The 21,090-nt window shown below is 38.9% G+C and overlaps 1 protein-coding gene across 8 annotated transcripts in view; it reads right to left on the reverse strand.

The window, feature by feature from the left end:
- The window catches only part of cdh19 (cadherin 19, type 2), a 34,058-nt gene that overhangs the window by 7,109 nt on the left and 5,859 nt on the right, over positions 1-21,090 (reverse strand). For 7 of the 8 annotated variants that reach the window (XM_008396564.2, XM_017301990.1, XM_017301988.1 and 4 more), the window contains 8 exons: positions 20,025-20,144; positions 17,965-18,132; positions 15,965-16,155; positions 11,071-11,324; positions 9,601-9,737; positions 7,451-7,572; positions 7,030-7,147; positions 2,972-3,220 (listed from right to left, as the gene is read on the reverse strand). In XM_008396564.2, the coding sequence (XP_008394786.1) occupies positions 2,972-3,220; positions 7,030-7,147; positions 7,451-7,572; positions 9,601-9,737; positions 11,071-11,324; positions 15,965-16,155; positions 17,965-18,132; positions 20,025-20,144 (1,359 nt within the window). The remainder of the gene's footprint in view (positions 1-2,971; positions 3,221-7,029; positions 7,148-7,450; positions 7,573-9,600; positions 9,738-11,070; positions 11,325-15,964; positions 16,156-17,964; positions 18,133-20,024; positions 20,145-21,090) is intronic. The other variant, XM_008396567.2, reaches the window with a different exon arrangement.

Below are 21,090 nucleotides of genomic sequence, written 5' to 3' on the forward strand. Positions count from 1 at the left end.
CAACCCAGTTCAAATGTGGGTTGTCTACATATGAACTGTCACCTTTTGTTTGCATTTTTTTTCCTATAAATAAATGCAATCAAAGGGTTAAATATGTCAAAATTATTTTAACTTGTTAACACAATTTTAAAAATGATCTACTAAGATGCATAGAGTGCGCACGCACCGAATCTAATATTTTGGTGAAGCATCTTCTCGTTTAATTATAGAAATGAGTTTTCTTTAGTTCACAACCAGCATTAATCATAGTGAGGGTTATTAACCTGATTTCAAGCTCGGCTGTCCAAGAATAGGATTTTTATGACATTTGATCTTTTGCATCCTTTAGCTTCAGCTTGCAAAGAGGTGACAAAGGATCCAAAGGATTTCAATTTGCCAAGATGTCTGTCAGTAGAAGACTATGAAAAAGTATCCACATCATACATCTGCATCACGGCAGTGAACACAGTTATCATGAATATTAGAAGTAGAAGGAGTACTGGAGAAAAAAAATAACCTATAAATATCAAATATTTCTCAACATTTGATGGAACCAAACTTGGTCTTCATCAGCAAAACTTGGTAACACGCAGCAGATCGGAAATATTTTACTCAGTTTTAGATGTCTACATTATATGAAAATCCACTTGCTGTGGTAGAGGGCAAAGACTGTAATTATATTGTCTGAATCCAGACTCTGGGAGATCTGTTTTTGCAAGGTTGCTGTTTAAATTCTTCCTGTTGCTGTTCCTCAGGTATTTTTATTTCCCCCCCAGTAAGAAAAACCAGAGAAGCTGCTCTGGCAGCTCACTGATGTAACAAGAAGGGTAAAAGATACAGATATGAACTTATACAAGTTTAAAACATGCGTCTATGGAATGCCGGATAACATATAAAAATCTCAGAGAGTTGTTACTGATATTTCCTTCGCAGTATCTGACAAACCTGATGGAGCTCTACCTCAAAGCTCTGACTACATAGTGACGCAACATAAGCAGAATACATTGTTCCTCCAAACTCTGCAGAAACTCCTCTGTTGAGCAAACAGACATGATCTGTCCCAATGCTAGAATCACCATGTCAGTTCATTATTGTCTGAAATTTGGGGTGGGGAAAACCTTTTCATTTTCTTGCGAGCTCTACTGCTCACTTACAGGATGTGCAACGAGGGCATGGGTTCGTCATCCTTTCATATTCTCTGAAGTTTTGCTATTGTTGTTTAATTGAAATTCTTAAATAAATCAGGATGCCACACGGCTCAGTGGTAGAGCAGGCACACCATATGCAGAGGCTACAGTTCTCAGCGCTGCAGTCCCCAGTTTGATTAGTGGAACCAAATGTACGTGCTGCTGCACGTCCTCTCCATCTCTCTCTGCCCCTCTTCCTGCCACTGGTACAGCAAAAACCTTTAATAAAAATAATAACAATCCAATTTAAACATCCAGTGGATGGCCAGTATTTGCAGGGACTGGATCCACAGCCGCCAGTGAAAGACTAAAATGCACAAATTCTTGAGACCCTTTGTTGAGAAATATTTATTTTATTAGCTCAAACGCCAAAACTACCTTAAAATGCATTAATATGCTCGGTGGAAAGTAGTACCAACTACCTCTAGGAGGTCCAGCCAATCAGTGTGGCAGAGTAGTCCTGGCCAGCCAATAGTGTGTCAAGTAGCATTGTACCTATGTATTTCAGGTCCCCTCTCTGCATTTTCCTTAAAGTATTTTAGATATACTCTATGAAAAAAATATTCTACAGTCAGGCAGATGGAAAGAGAGAAAGAGCTGAAGGATTTTCCAACATGTACTGGCACTATCCTCCATATGTCTGGAGTAAATACTGAAGCAGCAAAGCATTTATTCCAGAGAAATCCTCTGAGCCTACAATCACAATAAACCTTGTTGGAGGATGTGCTGCGGTCAGATGGAACCAGACTTCAACTTTTGGAGCCATTATTGCAAATGAGTAGTTTTGGCTCATCATGCATCACTAAAAGAGCAACATGCCTCCACTAAAGCACAGTGTTGGTACCATAGTGTGTCTTCAGATGAAACTGTAGATTTTCTCAAGGCAGTTTCTGTTTTGTTGATATTAAATCAAAAGCACACTTGCATGACAGGGTAATTACTTTTTTCATTTTGGTAGACATAAAGACCACAACCTTGTTCGCAGATGGAATGGAGTTAATCATGGTGTCTCAAATTATTGAGATTTTTTTTTTTTTTGCTTCATGCCCAGTCTGTCAGTCTGCTCCCAAATGTTTAAACAGCTTCCAACATGGCAACTGATCGCAGCAGACTGTTTCTTCATCTGATCCATTATCATCTCCACATCTACATCTTTCTTCCCATAGACTAGAAGCCAATTAATGGTTTTCATTCCCTAAAACGGGTGCAGACAGTTTCAGCCTTTCCCACTTTGTGTCTTTTTAGTCATTTGGGATCTAAATTTGACAACTACGAGCCACAGAACCACTAAAACACTAACACTGTGTTAAGGTCACTTGGAGACACAATTGATCCTCAAACTATCTGTAGGTCTTTCAGGCTTTTCTATACCATCATATTAATATGTAATGGCTTATTTGAATGAGTATATTAAGATTCAAGAAAATAATTCAACTAACCGCTAATTAAAATTAACCTGGGTAAAAGTCTTGAGGTTTTTTTTTTTTTTTTTCAATTTAAATTCCTATTTCAACATTAAACTTTAACATTTTTCTACAGATTTCCACAGTGGTTGCAGTTTTCTGAAATGCACACATTTTGAGAAAGCTGTTGAACACAATTGTTGCTATTTTGATAAACTGATATTTATCTCACTAATAAACAGATTTAAAAAGTTGGAAATGCAAAACAAACAGCAACAAGATTAGATAAGACTAATGACACGTTGACATGGTAACTTTATGGCTACATGACTTCAGGAACCGTAAACATTGACTTTCACTTGTTAAAAACAAGTCATCGTCGTCGCGTCCATTCACACTTACCAGTGAGAGTGACCAGGCAGACTAAAATCCCTACTAAGGTCTGCATGCTGACCCCGGAGAGAGCGAGAGCCTCGACCCCGGCGGTGGGACAATGTCCAGCCGGGAGGCAGCTGCAGACGCCGATGGTCAGCGTGGTGGTGCTGGAGAGGGCCGGGGTGCCGCTGTCGGTCACCACCACAGGAAGCAGGTACCGAGTCTGGTCTTTACGTGTGAAAGTGCTCCTGCGCGCCACAATGCCCGCCGTGTTATCTGGAACGACGACGAGAGTGAAAGACAGGTTTTAGTGGCTGCTCCTCTGTGTGTGGATACCTAAAAAAAACGGGAGGAAAAACCTAATATGCCTAAAAATTTGAAATCAGATTTTCCTTAAAGATGAATGCAAAGATAAAAATCAGTTTTCATTGCATGCGTTTCATTTAATTTGACCACTGAAGAATAACTGAAGCGGTGTGGCATGTAGTAATACGCTTTCTTTAATGTTCATTTTCTTCACTCACTATTCATCTGCCTGCCGCTGTCTGGTCCTCGCATGGCTAATCACCAATTCAATGCACCATTGTATGTTTCATTATAGCTTATTTAATACATTTTAAAGTAGCCTACTTTAAGTACTGCTGTCTCTATTTATTGTAAACCTTTAGAAACAGTTACATCCCTCTGACTAACAAAGCAAAAATTTCCATTTACTTTCTCGAGCACAAAACTAGAAAACATCTAGAGACACTCAAAGGTTTATGCATGTGAACAATATTAATTTGAGAGTGCAGCAGTCGGTGAGTTATTTCTCAATTCCTAATGAATCATCTGGCCTGGTAATTATTATAATCAAAAATACTTTATTATTATTAATAATCATAGTATCTTCTGATGATTTAATTAAGTAAAAAGAAAACCAAACAAGCAAAGATTTTCTCTGCGCAAACTTCTACAACTACCAGGAGAAGGTTTATAATTAAGAAATTAAACATTCAGAATAGTAGTTTAAGTGATAAAAGTGAAATTCTTCCCAAAGGTTTTGGGTCTTTCAGAAGTTTCAAGAAAGGGGCAATCAGGCTGTTTTGATTTCTGACAGTTAGTGTTAAATTGAGGGGGGAAAGGAAAAGAAAATAATTCTGTTTCAGAATCCAAACTTCTTAAAATGAGCATATCCACCAGGCGGTGGGAAAAAGAAACATTTTTGCAATTGCTTCACACAAAAACCAAATAAATGTTGCAAAATCGACAATCCAAACAAAAATCTTTATTTTGGTCTCCTTGGTTCAAAGCCGATGGAGTAAAACATGTGCTTAGTTGTCTTTCTGTTATATAGAAAGGAGTTAAAGATGGTCAGAGAGCCTGGTCAACCAATCAGAAGTGGATTTTTAACAGCATGCAGTTTATGTCACATTACACATTTAACGAGAAACTATTAGCTTTCTTAAAGACATTCTTTTGCTGGAAAAATCTTAATGTATTTACAGAATTATGCCTTGTTTTCATATCTTCGGCATATCGGTAAATGAGGACAACTTTTGAAATTCAATTTCTGACCTTCCAGGAGGTTTAATAACTGCCGGTTTAAATATTTTTCATTTGAGACGATACAGAAGCAGCTTCTCACTTTTGTCTCCCGCTCTCAGCTCAGTCTTCTTCTACTGATGACTCACTGACTGAAATCTTCCTCCACCGTTTGAAGAAGCCAGAGACTGAGAAACTCAACAAACTGCCAATGAGAGATGAACTGCTGCATCTGCTGCCTAAACACTTCAATTGTGTAATTATTCTATCGAATAATAAGATAAGCTCTCATTTAAATTAATCAATCAATAAGTTATGACTCTATTAATGAAATCCGATAATTGAGATCGGAGGTTGTTTGAGAAAGAGTCGCTGCCCTGCAGTGAAATTCATCCTAACGAAGCTGCTCTCTCGTTTCTAATGTTCTGTTTGCTGGTTGTTGTTGGAAATGTGTGTTTGCAGCCTGAGTTCAAGCAGTTTTGTTCTTCTATTGGTGTGATTGTAGCCCACAGTAGCCATTTCAAAATGTGTAATAAATCGACAGTTATTTACTGTCTTTTCAGTACATCCAGTTGGACTCTATGATATATTACACATTCAGACATCACTACTTCTTAAAACCATGAGTTTTGAGGCTACAAATCACATTTACATTAAGAAAAATGAAGATGTTCATGGTATGGAAACAGGTTTTCTTGTGTCTAAATGTAAAAAGCAGACACGGATGTGTTGAAGGGCCTCAGTTAAGACAGTTAAATGCATATGAAAGCTCATATCTTGGGTATTTTGTGCACTTTTTGGTGTATTTTCATTGAATGAATTTATGCTCACAAAAGTTTTACAGCCACGGTAAGGAAATGCATACAGATTGATTTTTTTTTTTTTTTTACTGGTGGGCAGAGGTGTGCGCTGTAGCCTTAAGTCTTCTGCAAGAAATGTCAGGAATGTTCATAATGACATTTCTTCTTCCTGGAAGAATAATTACAGATTTAATTTATGCCAAAATGTCCCTGCAAAAAGACCAAGTCGCCCAAGAGCTCATTTGCTCGACTTGATGGAGGACTTATTCAAACTGCCACCAAAGTTTGCTGCCTAGACTGAAGCTAAAACTATAATCAGTTACATTTGAAACTACTCAGCGAAAAACAATGTTCTTTCTTCAAATCAGATTCTTTAAATGTACATTTGTTGCATGTCTGCAAACAGCTCAATGCTAGAAAGCTCAGATTGCAAGCAGAAATAAAACAAAAAAGAAAGAAAACAAAAACTAATTTGGCTCTGTCCAAAGAAGAAAAATGTACCTGCAGCTTTTATGCTCTGTTTCCACACAGCTTAGAATATTGTCCATAAAGATGGAGTACCTCACATCCAGTCTAAGAAAATGTTTTTTGCTTTTTTTTTTTTGTAGGTGGCTGAAAACTTAACAGGAACAAGTTATTGGAAGAAGGCCAATATTGTTGCTGCTATTTTCCCCTGCAGTTTTAACAAAATTCAGACTTAGACTGAATAAAATGAAACAGCAAGATTGCAACGTGAAATAAATGAAACTTCCAGGTGTCGCTCCGCCAAACTGTGTTTTACCAGCATGAGCTAACGAGCAGCTAGCTGGCATGGATGTTAACTGAGCGTTCTTTGGAAATAGAGGCTAAAACGTATTAACTCCCTGAATCTTAATAAACCAGCAGCATCCTCATGAAGTCTTGCGACCTGCTGCAGCTGGAGAAGCAAAGCAAATAAGGATGAGCCACTAGATCAGTGAGCTGAGCTTGTGGCACCGTATTCGAAGAGACTCGAGGCTGTAATTGATGTCAAAGGTGGATCATTAATTATTAAACAAAGGCTGTAAGTACTGACACAAATGTGATTTCTTGGTTTTCTATTTTGAATACATTTGCAAAATCTCCAAAACTTTTTTCCCGCATCATCATAAAGGGGTAATTGTGTGAAGCATTTTGAGGAAATAGATGAAGTTATTTGGAATAAAGTGAAGCGCCGTGAACACTTTTCAGATACACTGTAGAGCTTTGGACTTTGACTAGACCTTCAGAATTTGCTTTGTGATTTTTTCCCCCCCTTTTAAAACCAGAAATGTTTAATACCAAAAAAGAAACCCAACTTTGAAATGTTGTGCTTATTGAGTATTTTCAAGGATTTTTGTCAGGACCAACATCCTTTAATTTTTAATTCAATTCAATACTCCGAATCCAATGTGGGAACAATGTTGAATATTTTACCAGGCAAGCACTCAGTGATTGTCTATTCAGACAAATTATGTATCTGCAAGACTTCTATAAACAGAATCCAGCTGGATGTTTAATAGAGTCTTCATGCAACTGAAGAGGCCTTGGTGAAATAATATGAAGAAACCATGGGCTAGCAGATAGATAAAATGATGAAGCAGCTTTCTTAAATAACAATAAAACACTAATTACTAGCTATTGCATAACAAATTACTTAACTTGAGGACAGCGAATTATCTGGGTGAGCACTACTACAGAATCTATGAACCCATTATTCAATTCTAAAACGTATTATTAGCTGCCTTTCCAATTAAATGTGACCTTGATTATCTCTGATGGTGAAGTTCGGATTGATGCGCTCCTGGGGAACCATGGAGTAGTAGAAGTGGTGCTCCTCCACAGCCTTGTCCGGGTCGACAGCACTGAGAAGATGAATGAGCTCAAGAGACACAAACGGAGAGAAGAAAAATAAGCACCGCAATTACTGAAGCACAAACATAATATAATGCGACGCACTGGGTTTTCGGCTACCTATTCATCTCCTTTTTGAGGAATAAAAAAGAAATTGAATTCGGCTGCTGGTAATTTAATGAGTGCACCTGGTGTACAAATATCAAATGTGTTCATGTCATCGTCGCAGAAAAGATAACGTGGGATAAAACGAATATGTTCAACGCATTACGCCATACTAAAATTATAGCGTTGCCTCAAAATAAAATCCCCAACATCATAATGGACATACTTCTCCTGCTTGCGTGCCCTCGCAGATATACGGCTGGTAATCCCTCGCAAGCCTTGGCACGTTGTCGTTTACGTCCAGCACGGTGATGAACACCGCCACGGAGGAGGATAAACGGGTTTGCACTGCAGCAGCGAAGACAGACATCCACTGAAGTCCACTGGGTGCATGTATCACAGATGCTTTGTGAAAGCTGTGGCAAAATAACACTTCAGACTGATAAATGTTTGGTGCTCTTTGAACACGGCCGCGCTGCACAATGAGGACAGCTGAGCAGAACCGGAACGTGACAATCAATGGATGCAATTGAATGAACCACAAACTTCACAAAACTGAGTGTTTTGCCATGCACATGCTATTAAACAGCGTGTGTAGTCAAAAACGCTGAATATAAGCCGGAGAACATTTAGCTGGTGGGGAAGTAGAAAAGAAGATGGTTTGAACCTCTAAAAGCAGCAACAATCCTGAACATTTAGCCACAGCAAGGATGGATGGTTTAGATCAAAGGATGTTCATATGTTTGAATGTCCCAGTCAAAGATTGAACTAAAATTCAATTGACAATCCAAGGTGATATTAGACAATTAAATAATATTTCTGTTCTTTATGCAATTTAAGTTTGTTATTTTGCAAAGAATAGTCTGTCCAGCTGACTTCAGACAATGGGAGGTTAAAGAAAAAAGACTTTCCTCTTTAAGGATGAGAAATATCCCAGTTAGATTGTGCTTAGCAACCAGTTGTGCAATTTTTCAGAGTGACAAACCAAGCTTTTTATTTCAGATTTCAAGCTTATTTGAAAAACGAACTATAATTAATTTCTTAATGGACTGAAATGCTACAAATAGAAAGTTGAGAGGCACGTCATAACTTTCCAGGTGCATCTTTCATAAACTCATGTTTCATTCATGGACTGTTTGCATGTGAAATAGTTTGCCAACAGTAACATTAAAACATTAATGTGTTCTCTTTCTGTCTTCTGTCTACATTTTAAAAAGAGAAGGTTCAGGCTCAAATCAATCATCTTTCAGGAAACTTAATGGACGACTTTTTTTCCAACTGAAACCAAAACTTGTTCACTGCATTAAGCCATGTAAATATTGAGTGTACAAAACTACATCAATAATTGCTACTTATGACTGGCACTACTGCTGTCTATCAAACCATCCAGCCTGGTTGAGTAATCGTTTGATCATCTAACTTCACTGCATGGCCTCCACAGGTACATCCTGTACCTGCACCATTTACAGTCACCATCAATCAAGCATTCCAGGTGAAAAAACTGCATCTGTCTGCAAAAGAATAAAGAATTACAGGCCCTTCTCAATAATTTAGAATATATACATTTTAACGTATTTCGTCCGACTGGAACATCTCACAGAGATTTGCTTCTGTTAATACAGCATGGAGGTGATCAGGCTGTGTCTCTGCTGAAGAAGTCCAGCTTGCTTTAGAAGTGACCTTCAGCTCACCTGTTGGATCTGGGTTTATTCTTTTTCCAGCTGACAGTATTCAGTCAAATCTCTGGGGTTTAGGTCTGACCAGTTTGCTGAATTAAATCAGGATCTCCATAAGGCTTGTCAGCAGAAAGTATTGAAAGAGTTCCTGATAGACAGACACCAACTTTGAAATTGAGATTATTTAACTTTTGGGCCATAGTTTTTCCTTCCACTCCACTTTCCACATTTTTTTTTCGGTACTCTGCGAAAAACAAGCTTAACTCCATACATGAAGAGCCAGCAGTTTTCTCTTTAACTGATTTAATTGCTTAGGTCATAACATAATTTTGCATTCAATTGTCTGTTTCAAAACTAGAAACTGAAGTTTGTTTTTTTCACAATGTGAAGACAATCAGCAAAATTAAATCAGCAGAAATCTTATTTGAAAAATGAATCCATGCCACCGCTTCATTTTTATTTTTTTTAAAATCAAATTACAATTAGAACTTTTCATTTCCATCTTAATTTATTAAGTTTTTACCTCTATACCAGTATATACACTCACTCCAAAAGTAAAAAAAAAAGAGCCATCTAGTTAGTTGTGACTTTCCTAAGCAAAAATAACGTTGGAACACGTTGATTAGAGGCGTCGAATGGGAATGAAAATAAATGTGCCACGGCTCTATCAACAAGATCCAGATCAAGAAAACGTCCTTACTGGTTTCCTTGGCTTCAACGCTCATGTTGTGCCAGTCTGCAGTTTCTCGATCCAAAGCCTTAGCGATAGCGATGGTTCCATTGTTTGGGTCTATTTTGAAAGCGTTGGTGGCATCGGTCTTCTTGTCGATTGAGTATCTGGAGGAGAGAAATTCACAGAAATGGCACATTTTACACGGAAGGCTGGTTTCTGGGCAAAGAAGACGTCGCAAAACCGCAGGGAAATTAATTAGACAAACTGCTCTTTTTTTTTTTTTTATCTGACAGATATCCAGCAATGCAAGTACACACACACAAGCTAGTGAGAGAGAAGTGACAAGAAAGTGGTGCAAGGACACAGCACCTTACTCTGATAACAGATTTGTTTATGCTTCCAGTCAATATAAATTGATTTTCATTTTTAATTAGCAACCCTTGTTTTTCACGATGATATGTGTAACTGATGAGTAATTTATAAAACACAGAAGAAACGTTTAAAAAAAAAAGCATGAGATTTAACAGCATTTTGGAGGAGAATGGATAACTTAATTTTTCAGACTTTATTCCTTAATATAATGTTTTTAGTTTTATCCATCTCGAGTATTGTGTATGATAATGCGTTGCAAGAGGTTTTTATTTTTGAAATAATCTTGTTCAAATTTTATTTCCAGTCCATCCAAAGTATATGAATGCTCTAGGTTACCAACTTCCACCAACTTCCAACCATCACTATTGTTAGAGAAATATATATATATATTTTTTTTCCTAGAGCATTGTCTTTAAAATAATCATACATTTAACTCTTACCTCACTTTAAGGTGACATCATCACTAATTCAAAGAAGGTCTGGACATGGCAAACTTAATCATATTTACTGGAACTCTGGAAACCCCTAAAATGTCAGCCTGAATTTATTAATCAATGAAACACTGTCACCGCAGGGACAATAATAGACGCTGCGCTGAGCATGATATGCAGCACCTGCCACTCTTAAGCTCTGCTGAGATGGACTACAGGCAGCGCTTGTACGGCTGTCTCCTCTGCAACGTGCCCCACTTGCAAATGACGGCAAATCTCAATTCCATATGCCACCTCGTACGGTGCTTTATTACATTTCGCACGTTCTCTGCGACGTCGCTTTGCGATAATACCGCCGCAATAGATAGAAAAGCCCGTGAGGTGCGAGAGAGAAAGAGAGAGAGAGAAAAAAAAAGAAATGTCATGATTTATTCAGGAGGGCTCATTTTCCACTAAAGTATTATGAGATAAATATGACCATGTTGTGGGTATCCAGAGATCAAGGAGGATGATGGATGCAGCAAGCCAGTAAGGCTTTTTGAAATGGAATGATTTTTCACCCTGTGGAGGAAGCTGTCTCCAGGTGTTTCGGCGTTGGGCGTCTAACCCGTCATTATCATGCCAGTTGTTGGATGCTGGATGGCAGATGCCCCCCGAGCCCCCGAGCCCCCAACCCCACTCCTGCTCACACTACCTGATGGGATTGTTGACTGTGTCAGTGTCTCTGGCGCTAACGGTGCCAACCACTGTTCCCACTGCTGCATTCTCGGGAATCTTCCACTCGTAGAGAGCCGAGAGGAAGACAGGCGGCTCGTCGACATCCTCCACAAAAATCTTCAGCGTCGTCCTGTCGCTGAACTCATCCAGAGGCAAAAACCGAGTGTCTGGGTGGTTGTTAGCTGCCTCTGCCACCATCGTGTAGCGTCTCTTGGATTCATAGTCCAAAGGCTGTGAAACAATGAAAAAAAAAAATAAATAATAATAATCTAACATTTCACAACAACAATACAGCTCTTTGTTTCTGATCAACTTTTCAATCAGGTTTCCCTGAAACTTGTGCTTCAGACAATTATTCCACTGGAAGTAAAACCTGTTTAATGATGTTCAGTAATTGTCAAGGAGCTCCAAGCTGTGAGAACGCTCTTAAATAATGCTATGGTTTTGAAAAAAAACATTAAGATGCGACTAATAGGAAAACAGCGGGCGAAACATTACCACGCGCTCAAAATGATTCATAAACAAAGTCAATATTTATTTTCCATTTCATGGCGTTTAAGTAGAAATCTCCTGCCTGTCGTGAAAAGCAACAAATTACTTACAGTGTTTGTGCTGGAAAACAATTCTGACTCATTCTATGTTAATTGGAAAAAAATATATTTTATTTCCAACAATATATGTGTAGTTACATTATGACCAGACAAGGCGAGTCGCACAGAAATAGTTGTACAGTTTACAATGTTTTAGGACATAATATCCTACTGTCTTTCACTAGCAACGTTTCCATTACAAACGTGCGCAAATCTTTGTTTAGATTCAGCTAATGTAAAAAAAATCCCCCACAATTATACGAGAACAAGCTTATCTCCGCTATAAGTCATTCAAAATCTTGCATACATAGCAAGCAGCTATGTATGCAAGATTTTGGGGAAATCACAGTTGACAATTTTACAGAAACACTATGGATTTAACATGTTCTAATAACACACAACTTTTTATGAACTGTGTGATGCTGTCAGAGCTCTGGTGGAGCCAGCTGCATACTGCATACAGCTGCAAAACCAAACCACAGTTCTCCGACTACTACTTCCTGTTGTCTTCTTTGACATTTTCGCCAGTAGTAGCATTTGGCTGTTGATCACCTGACTGATATGATGTGAAAAAGTATTTTCATTGCAGTTTTGCGAATTACATCTATTTCAGTATGGCTGAAAAACCACCTCATCCTAGAGCAAAAAATGTTATCAAGAAACAAGGATGTTAAAGACTCATTTAGGACTTAGTTGTAACAACTTCCATCAAGATGGATTGATAATTTACTAGTACATGGGGGCGTTTACATTTGCACATTAGTCCAGGTTGGTTTAGGTCGCTTTTTACCCTTATTTAATAAAGTTATAATTTTTTTACTCTATCTTTTTTTGTGATTTGAGCCGTTTTGCCAGCATGACCTCTTTATTTTAAGCTTCCCTGGAGGAAAACGTCGCAAAACGCATGAAGTCAGTCTGCGAATCGTGTTTTCTACCTGCAAACAAAGTCACAGAATCACTGCAGGAAAATATATGAGCAGTAATAGCTTGGTTTTTTTCAAAGCTGGACTTAACAGGAACATTTACCAGACACAGTAAAGATGGATGGTGAGAGCAGTGAAAAGAACTATACTGAAGGAAGAAAGTGTGCACACTCTTAAACTCCTCTATATTACTGAACTTTTACGAACACCTGCATTTCAAAGAAAAAAATTCAGTCGTAAAAACCAAGGTTTTCTTCTGCACCACTCTGACGACCATTTGTAAATTTCAGCAGAATGCGAGTTGTAAAGTGCAAGGGCAAAAATCTGGATGGTAAGTTTGCCTGAACTGAACCTTCATTAGGTGGTATTGTGCTGTGCAACAATGTAATAGGAAAATAATAACGACTGGACTGTTATACAGTAATAACTGTGAAAAGAAGACTGCTTCTTTGGATCACACATGCAGATATATATTCCTCACTATTGTGACTTTATGTGGAAACTAAAATATTAGGGTTTCATATGCAAGTCACGCAAGTTTGAGTTACTGCTAGTCAGGCTTAAAGCTGCAGTAAAGCTTGTTAAAACTATCATTATGTTGTGACAGTATAACATGAGACAAATGGAGGGAGAGACTGATTGTTTTTCAGGTCTGAAATTACGTTTCATCCCTGAAAAACACAAAACTCTACTGTTTTAAAGCAAAAATTAGCAGTGTAGTAAAGTAGAAGGATGCCTAATTTCTGAAACGCTGATCATATCCTTGAATCCACTGCAGAATAAATGTGTTTACAACTGATGAAAACTCCTAATTCTGTCATGCTGAAAAGTTTCAAATATATGGAGAAACTAACTCTAAACTTTTCAACCAGAAAAAAAGAGAGTACACTTAAATGTACCCACGGATCAGATTTGATTTTCTGCTGATCCATACAGAAACGTTACTCTAGCTTTCTAAATCTGATTAAAAATTAATTCTGACTGAGCCAGACTAGGTCAGTCCGATCTGATTGTGTTGTTTACATGACGATCTCCTTACTTACTACTGATTGGGCTATTAAGCTGATTATAGATAGTCCATGTAAACACAGCTAATGAGAAATGAATCACTGATGAAATGAAAACATCCTTCCCCAGATCTTTAAATACTCCACTGTCAATAAAGCATTTAGATCCTTAAAAGTGTCTGAATTAAAGTTGGCTGAGAGATTCACAGTACTGTGGGAAAATATGTGCAGACCTTCATTAGTACTGATTGCCCACCATAAAGCCCTTCAAAGAAATACCCGAGGGGAAATTGAATGCCTCTTACTCATTAAATATGAATGCATTTTTTTCTACCGTCTTAAACATTTCAAATGCGTCCAGTTGAATGAACACTTTTCACCCAGACTTTACTGCATTTCATCAGCAACAATGTGAAAGGTCTCGGAGAGGTTTATAGGACGTTGTGGCGCTCCTGACAGAGTGATGGAGTGAGAGTTTCCTGTTATGTCTCCTTTGAGCATTTACAAAATGTCTGTGGAGCACTAGTTCATTATCATTATGGCAACATACAGTATCTAGGTCATTGGTGTGGGGATCGGCTGGTAGTAGCAGTAACCTACATGTGTTGGTCATCACAGGTTTTGAAAGAAGAGTGGCCAAGGCTAGAAACCGTCATGCAAATCCCTGCATTGGAAATAATAGAGACACTATAGGAACCTTCTTTACCTGTAACTGAAGGAATCTTACCACGAAGTTAAAACAAGTTAAAACCCCCATGTCAACAAAAATCCAGCCATAGAAAAGGGTGTGAGGGAAACACAGCCAACTCCAATTTGTGCATTTAGTACAGTTTGCTAAGAATCTTCATTTTCTTATGCTACAGTTCAAATATGAAAATAATCTGCCGTCATACAGGTACATAATAGTCACAGCTTCATGCTTTAGAGCCTTGATGAGATCGGTTCTGAATGATCAAAATAAAACAAAAGCTTTGGATTTTCTGGGATTTGGAAAAAATATTTGTCTTGTCACAAGTTTTTGACATACGGCCATTTTCAAAAATGAGAATGTTTTGGGAGCATGAAAATTACAGTATTCTGCTGCATCAAAATGTTTACTCAACTTTCGCAATGATGGCTTTTTTTTTTTTTTTTACCTTTGTTGTATTTACCAATTAATTAATCATCTGGAAATTAAATTTCAATGATCAATGAGAGGGCAGCCACTTGATAAGAAAGTAACTCAAGCTCGCAGTTTTACTGCATTTTCAAGCATCTGACATGGTGAGGTGAGCAACGCCTTAAGATGGCAAAAAATGTAGAAAAAACATAATATTATTATTGATTCATTGCTGCGATATTTTAGTGGTGGGCCCAAATAATTCTGACAGGTGATCAAATTTGGTATGAGTGTCAAATACACATATTGTGATACCAAACCATTATTTTTCCAGGACAATATGCATTTCTACACCACTGGAATACAGAGGATATGCAGTAGTGTGACAGATATTAGAGAGCATCCTAGGGCAGATGTAATATAGGTGGTGTCACGGTTGCCTTCACAACTAAACATAGGTTTTCAATTTTAACCCAATGGACACTTGTTTGAACAGTCTTGGAGGTATTACAGACCTTATGGCAGTCTGAATCCAGTGTAAAGGGCAACCAACTATTCAGTGAATTTGCAGAATGTTTTTTTCTTAAAGTCACAGTCACTTTCAGACAAAGAAGAAAGAAAAGAAGGAGTAAAACATATTCTCCATAGGAAGATAACGTAAGCGTATATGTACAGCAAAGATACTTATTTCAACCATGGCCAAGTGGCAATGAAAAAGAAATGCTATGCAAGTTCAATGTGTTTGTCTCTCATTTCACAAAGTAAAACTCATATCATGTAGATCAAACCATTATTTCTTGTAATTTTGATGTTTACAGGTTATAAAAACCCAAAACCCAGTCTGAGAGAATTAGAATACTGCAAAAAAAAAGTAAAAGATTGTGAACTCATGGCGCCACACCCATATCAGCAAATAAACTCAAAACATCTGCTAAGGTTTCTAGAACCTCTAAGAGTTCTCTCTGTCTAGATCAACAAGAAGACCAAGATGAGCTAACAGTTGCTATCAAAGCAGCCTGGGCTTCTGTTACACCTCAGCAGAACCACAGGCTGGTCGCCTCCGTGCCAGGCAGGAGTAATGCAGCAACCCGTGACAAAGGAGGACATATTTCACTCCACGTGTAATTAATCTATAAAATACATGAGTTTCCTTTATGAAATGAGTGGCAAAAAGTCTGAAAGGTTTTCATTAGATAAAATTCTTTTGAGATCTCTGTGAATGTAAAGCAAATTGCATATTTACTGTACGTACCATGGCCAGAAGGATCACTCCTTCCTGTGTCACTGGGTCTGTTTCAATGATAAAAGTGGAGCTTTCGTTCAGGTCATCTTCCAAGCGGTATGTCATTTTGGCGTTAGTGCCAATGTCTCCATCTTCTGCCATGATTCTACCCACTGTGGTCCCAATGGCTGCATTCTCAGGCAAAGCAAAGGTGTACACATCTATGGAAAGACGAGACGTTTAGACATGTTTTAGTGTTACTTTATGCCTTTGGAAATGAAAGTCAGCATATAATGGATTGGCCATATTTTATCAAGTAACAACAACAAACTTAATTGTACTTTAATGTTTTTATAAGAATGTCCAAGACAAAGTTGCACATGGGTGTGAAGATTAAAGAAAGTCATGCATAGTTTTCAAAAAATAGTGACACTACCAAGAGGTCCATAAAAACTCTAAAGAAACAGCAGTACATGTGGTTCTCGCCATAAAACTGGCCTTTATGAAAGACTGACGAAAAAGAATACCATTGTTGAAAGCGGGGCCCCACCACAAATAGTGACAATTGCAATACTAGTATGTACAACGCACATGGAACATTGCCTGCGTAAGATTTTCTAATATTGTGTAGTGTAAAAAAATATTCGTCAGAAGTTCAATTTGCAAAAATGCCTCAAGTCATGTACCGGATACAGCAAACCTGGAAGATGCTATGGGCAGACGAGAAAAAATGTTAAATTTCCAACCTGCATGCAAAACACTAAACGCCCAGTTCACCTTTAACATTCTCATAGTGAAATACGGTGGTGGCAGCATTATTATCTGGGAATGCTTTTCTCCAGCATATCACAGTTTATCACAGTTAATGGGAAGATAGATGGAGCTTAAATGCAGAGCAATCCTAGAAAAAGACTTTGACAGGGATGCAGGTTCACTTTCCATCAGCATAACAGCAATAAGCTTACGGACAGAGCTACAACAGAATGGTTTAGATCAAGGCTGTTGACATATTAGAATTCCTTCATCCAGATTTAAAAAATCTGTGGTCGTAACATGAAAAAGTAATAAAAGATGGCCGGGTATGAATGCTTTTGAAAGCTACTGTGAAATGCAGCAATTTATGCAGCAACATATTGTTTACAGAAGGCGACTGTAAGTTGTCAATAGCCAGAAAAGAGATTCTGCAGGTTTCTAAAGTGATATGAGAGACAGAACATTGAGGTAGATAGTCAATTTGAGTCAGTCCCAGATAAGTTGTGGCAAACCCCATATAATCCCAGCCTAACTCTAATAAGAAGATGAGAAAATCTGATTGTGTCTTCGAGCGGCTCCTGTTTGAGGGACTGGCACTACTGGGAGCCACTCAACAGGCAACCAGCTGCTCCTGGGGAAAAAAAATAGCCCTGCTGATAATAATTTGCAATTATGTGACAATGCAGAGGGCACAGTTCAAAGTGAAGTGCAGCCATCTAATATTAATAAGGCTTTTTTCACCAAACACAGAATCCATGGGATACACCGGCGCCTGCTATGAATTGGGATGTGACATTAATAGTTAAAAGCTCAATCCTTGCTGGCTCTTTCCTGCAGAATTGATTTCTTCCCACTGCAGTCGTTTAGTAAGGTTTATCCCTGAGAAGGCTCAGTTTGTTTCCAAAGGTCATGACGAATGTCCTTTCATGTGTGAATGATTAAATCCAACCAGCATGTGGCACATGTACGCGCGCACACGCAGATGCGTGCAGCTTTCCCATCCCATCCTTTCGACTGTCTGCTTTTTAATTTTGGGCCGCCGGCTGAATGCCACGACGTGCACAGTCAATCGCAGCGCCAGCAGCAACAGCCGCCCACCTGAACCAGAGGAGCGAGATCAAATAAATACCTTGTTGGTACAATATGAAACACTTCCTCGATGTCTGCAACACTTTGTACTCTTTCACTGATTACCAGAGTTTTTTTTTGTTTTTTTTTGTACGTGCGCATGTGGCCCTCAGCGCTCGCATCAGCCGCGAGTCGTGTACGTGACTCACGTTGCTGAAACGTGGGCCCGTTGTCGTTCACGTCGGTCAGAGTAACGGTAACCGTGGTGGTGGAGGAGTAGCCGCCGCTGAGGCCCAGCATGTCCTTCACCTGCACCACCACCAGGTACTCCTCCCTGGCTTCACGGTTCATATCAGCCCATGACGTCACAACGATTCCTGCAGCGCGGAGGGAGAAGAGATGGAAAGAGTGGACGGAAAAAGTGAAGTATTTGGTTCGTTAAGTGCATTTCTGTGGGTCGTACGTGTGTTTCATTAAACGAAAGGTAAATAAACAAAGATTGCCTGCAGCAGTCCTTTGGAGAGCCGTCCACAACAGTCATCAAGAATTTAATCAGCTAAGAAAAAAAATGAAATGTTAAGTGCTCTTTGAGATGGCTTAATGGTTCTTCTGTCTGGCCAGACTGGAGGCTGCAGTGAACTGAAGAACAATTTCAGGATCAGACTGAACCACTGGTACCTTCAAGGCCATCCTTTCCATCGGTGAGTCATGTCATTTTATAACATGACATTAAACTTTACAAAAGCTAATCAGAAACCAAATATCCTCTGACCTAACCGCTTCACTTTAAAACTCATCTGAACTGTGTTTAATGTTTGACACCAGTGGATTAAATGCAACCAATACTGCGTGGACACATTTAATTTTTTTTAAAAGAGTTTTAAACAAAGTCATAATGATGATATACAAAGTATTTTGGGCGTTTGCATTAAGCAGAATTCCCCGATAAATGATCACATATAGCACATCACTCAAAACCACCCTGACATTTTTAAATGTTAAAATTAAAAATATCTGCATTTACTTCTTACATCTGAAATCAGCAACAAACTTAAAGACCTGTAGACGTTTACAGTGAACTGCTGCCTACTGCTTTCTTTAAAAAAATATAACAATGGGCTCTGTTACAAGTCGATTTGTCCTCCCATGTACTGCATCAATTTGCATTTAAAATTTCTTCAGCGTCAATGATGCCCCCGTAAAGCTTTTCACAGTTCAGGTCAACAATGTGTGTGGGAAGTGCTGTGGCTGACCCCGGTATTAAAGCATGAATCCTGTATTCATGAAAACTTGTTGAATCACATTTTAGATGAGGTAACTTGTTCTGGAAGAGCAGGAAAATGTGTCACCATTCATGTTTGAAGATGAGAGGATCATTGAGTCTAGTCCTGTCAAACGAGAGGTATTTCAGCAAAGTCAAAAATCTCTGAAAAGTGTATTTATTTTTATGATTAAATTCAAAAACTGAAAAAAATATCTTGTATAGATTTATTACAAACCCTCCCGACCCCACTAAGGGACAAGGGTGTACAGAAAATGGATGGATGGATGGATTTATTACAAAGAAAGTGAAATATTTTAACATATTTCAAGCAATAATTTTTTATCATTTTGTTGACTTAGGCTTCTGAGTGCAAAGAAATATGTCATATTTTGATGTGACAAGAGGTCTGTGGACCACTAACAGGCTGTCTGTTTTCTTATCTCATGTAAGATGACTGTGATGATTGCGACAGGCCTGGTTCTGGAGGATTTAGCACAAGAACAGCAACAGCTGAATCCCATTTCCTGATGGCCTCTCCAATATGGTGGCTCCTGAAGCCCTGACTCCAGCTACAGTCTATGCACCATAAGTCTATGATCGATTTCTTGAGTAACTTTTGGCTCTACTCTCCTCGTTGCAGCATGCTGTAACAATTAAGATCCTTGCATACATCATTCTGTGGATCACCAAGCGTTCCTTCCAAATTCCTGTAAATCCATCACTTCAAAGCCTTTATGACTGCTGCTGCTGCCTGGGCAAATTTTTCTAGGACACAGTATCCTTCCACCAAGCTTTCCATTAATCTGCTACAATATATTGTTCTTCAAAAATTTGGCCTGTTAAGCAATTATCTGAAAAAACCCAGCAATTAGTGAAACAAAAACCTTTTTCCTGATAGTTTAAAGTTTTATTCTGAAAAATTGCCCCTCCTAATATCTTTATCCTTTTAGGCTTAATTTCTAGAGAGGAAGAATTTGGACACAGCGTGTCGGTTCAGTGCCGTACCCGTCTTTGGCTGCACAGAGAAGTAGGGCTCCCCCTGCAGGATGGAGTAGATCAGCTTGGCGTTGTTGCCAAACATGGGATCATCCGCATCTGTGGCTGTCACCTGGGCCACCGTGGTCCCTGTGGGGGCAGGGAGCGGATTGCACAGTCAGAGTACACTCAGGCAGCAGTTCCAGTCGACAGGGAAATAAAGTGATTATGCCACAGTCCCGCAGGGTCTGTCTGTCTGACTCAGGAGGTGGAGGGGGAGGTAGTGGAAATGGAAAAAGTGGAGAGCAGAGCGAGTCTGAGGGAGAGTTAGTGGAGGGATGTTGACAAAAGGGAGTGGTGGGGGGGGTGAGCGCGTTGGCCTTTCACAATATAGAGCAGGTGTGCGTGACAACCTTTCCAGCCCTGTAGGGACATCTCTCTATCCTATTGCCCCAGGTTTTCTCTCCTTGATTCAGTTTTATTTCACTATCTTTCACACTTGCCACCTCTCTCTGAGCTGACCATATCCTTGCCCTCACCTTGGTTTCTAAGATATCTTGCTCATGCCTGCTCTCTGTCTCATTCTTTCTTCCATGTGAGTGGTCTGTCTTTCATTCACAGGCGCGGCTTTACCGCCGCGTTTCCTATTTTCGGCTGCCCTCGCTTCAACCTTCCCCTTTCACTTTCCCTCTCTGAGTCAAATTCATTGTGATTTATTACGGGTTGGGGGGTATTATGCAGCAGAATCAGATTACATACAAAATGAAATGGTAATGTTTTTTTTGTGTTTTTTTTTTTCTCACATGAAAGTGCAATGGTTATAATAAGCTTATTTAAGAAATCTATCAATAAAAGCATCCAAGCTGTGATAGAAAATCCAATACTTTTAACTTCCGGAAAGGGGAATGACAGACGCTCCTATGCTTCTTTGTTCATGGTCTTCAGTTGGGATTTCATTTAAGACAGTTTTCCTTTTATCTCAGAACTAAAAGGTTGGATCAACCTCGTTACAGTAAACATAGCAGTAAATGGAAAATTCATGAAACACACAAACCTTTACTGCTTTATAGTTCGGAAATATACTGGTTATCTTTCT

The sequence above is a fragment of the Poecilia reticulata genome, linkage group LG20 (genome assembly GCF_000633615.1).
Source record: "Poecilia reticulata strain Guanapo linkage group LG20, Guppy_female_1.0+MT, whole genome shotgun sequence".
Classification (NCBI taxonomy): domain Eukaryota; kingdom Metazoa; phylum Chordata; class Actinopteri; order Cyprinodontiformes; family Poeciliidae; genus Poecilia; species Poecilia reticulata.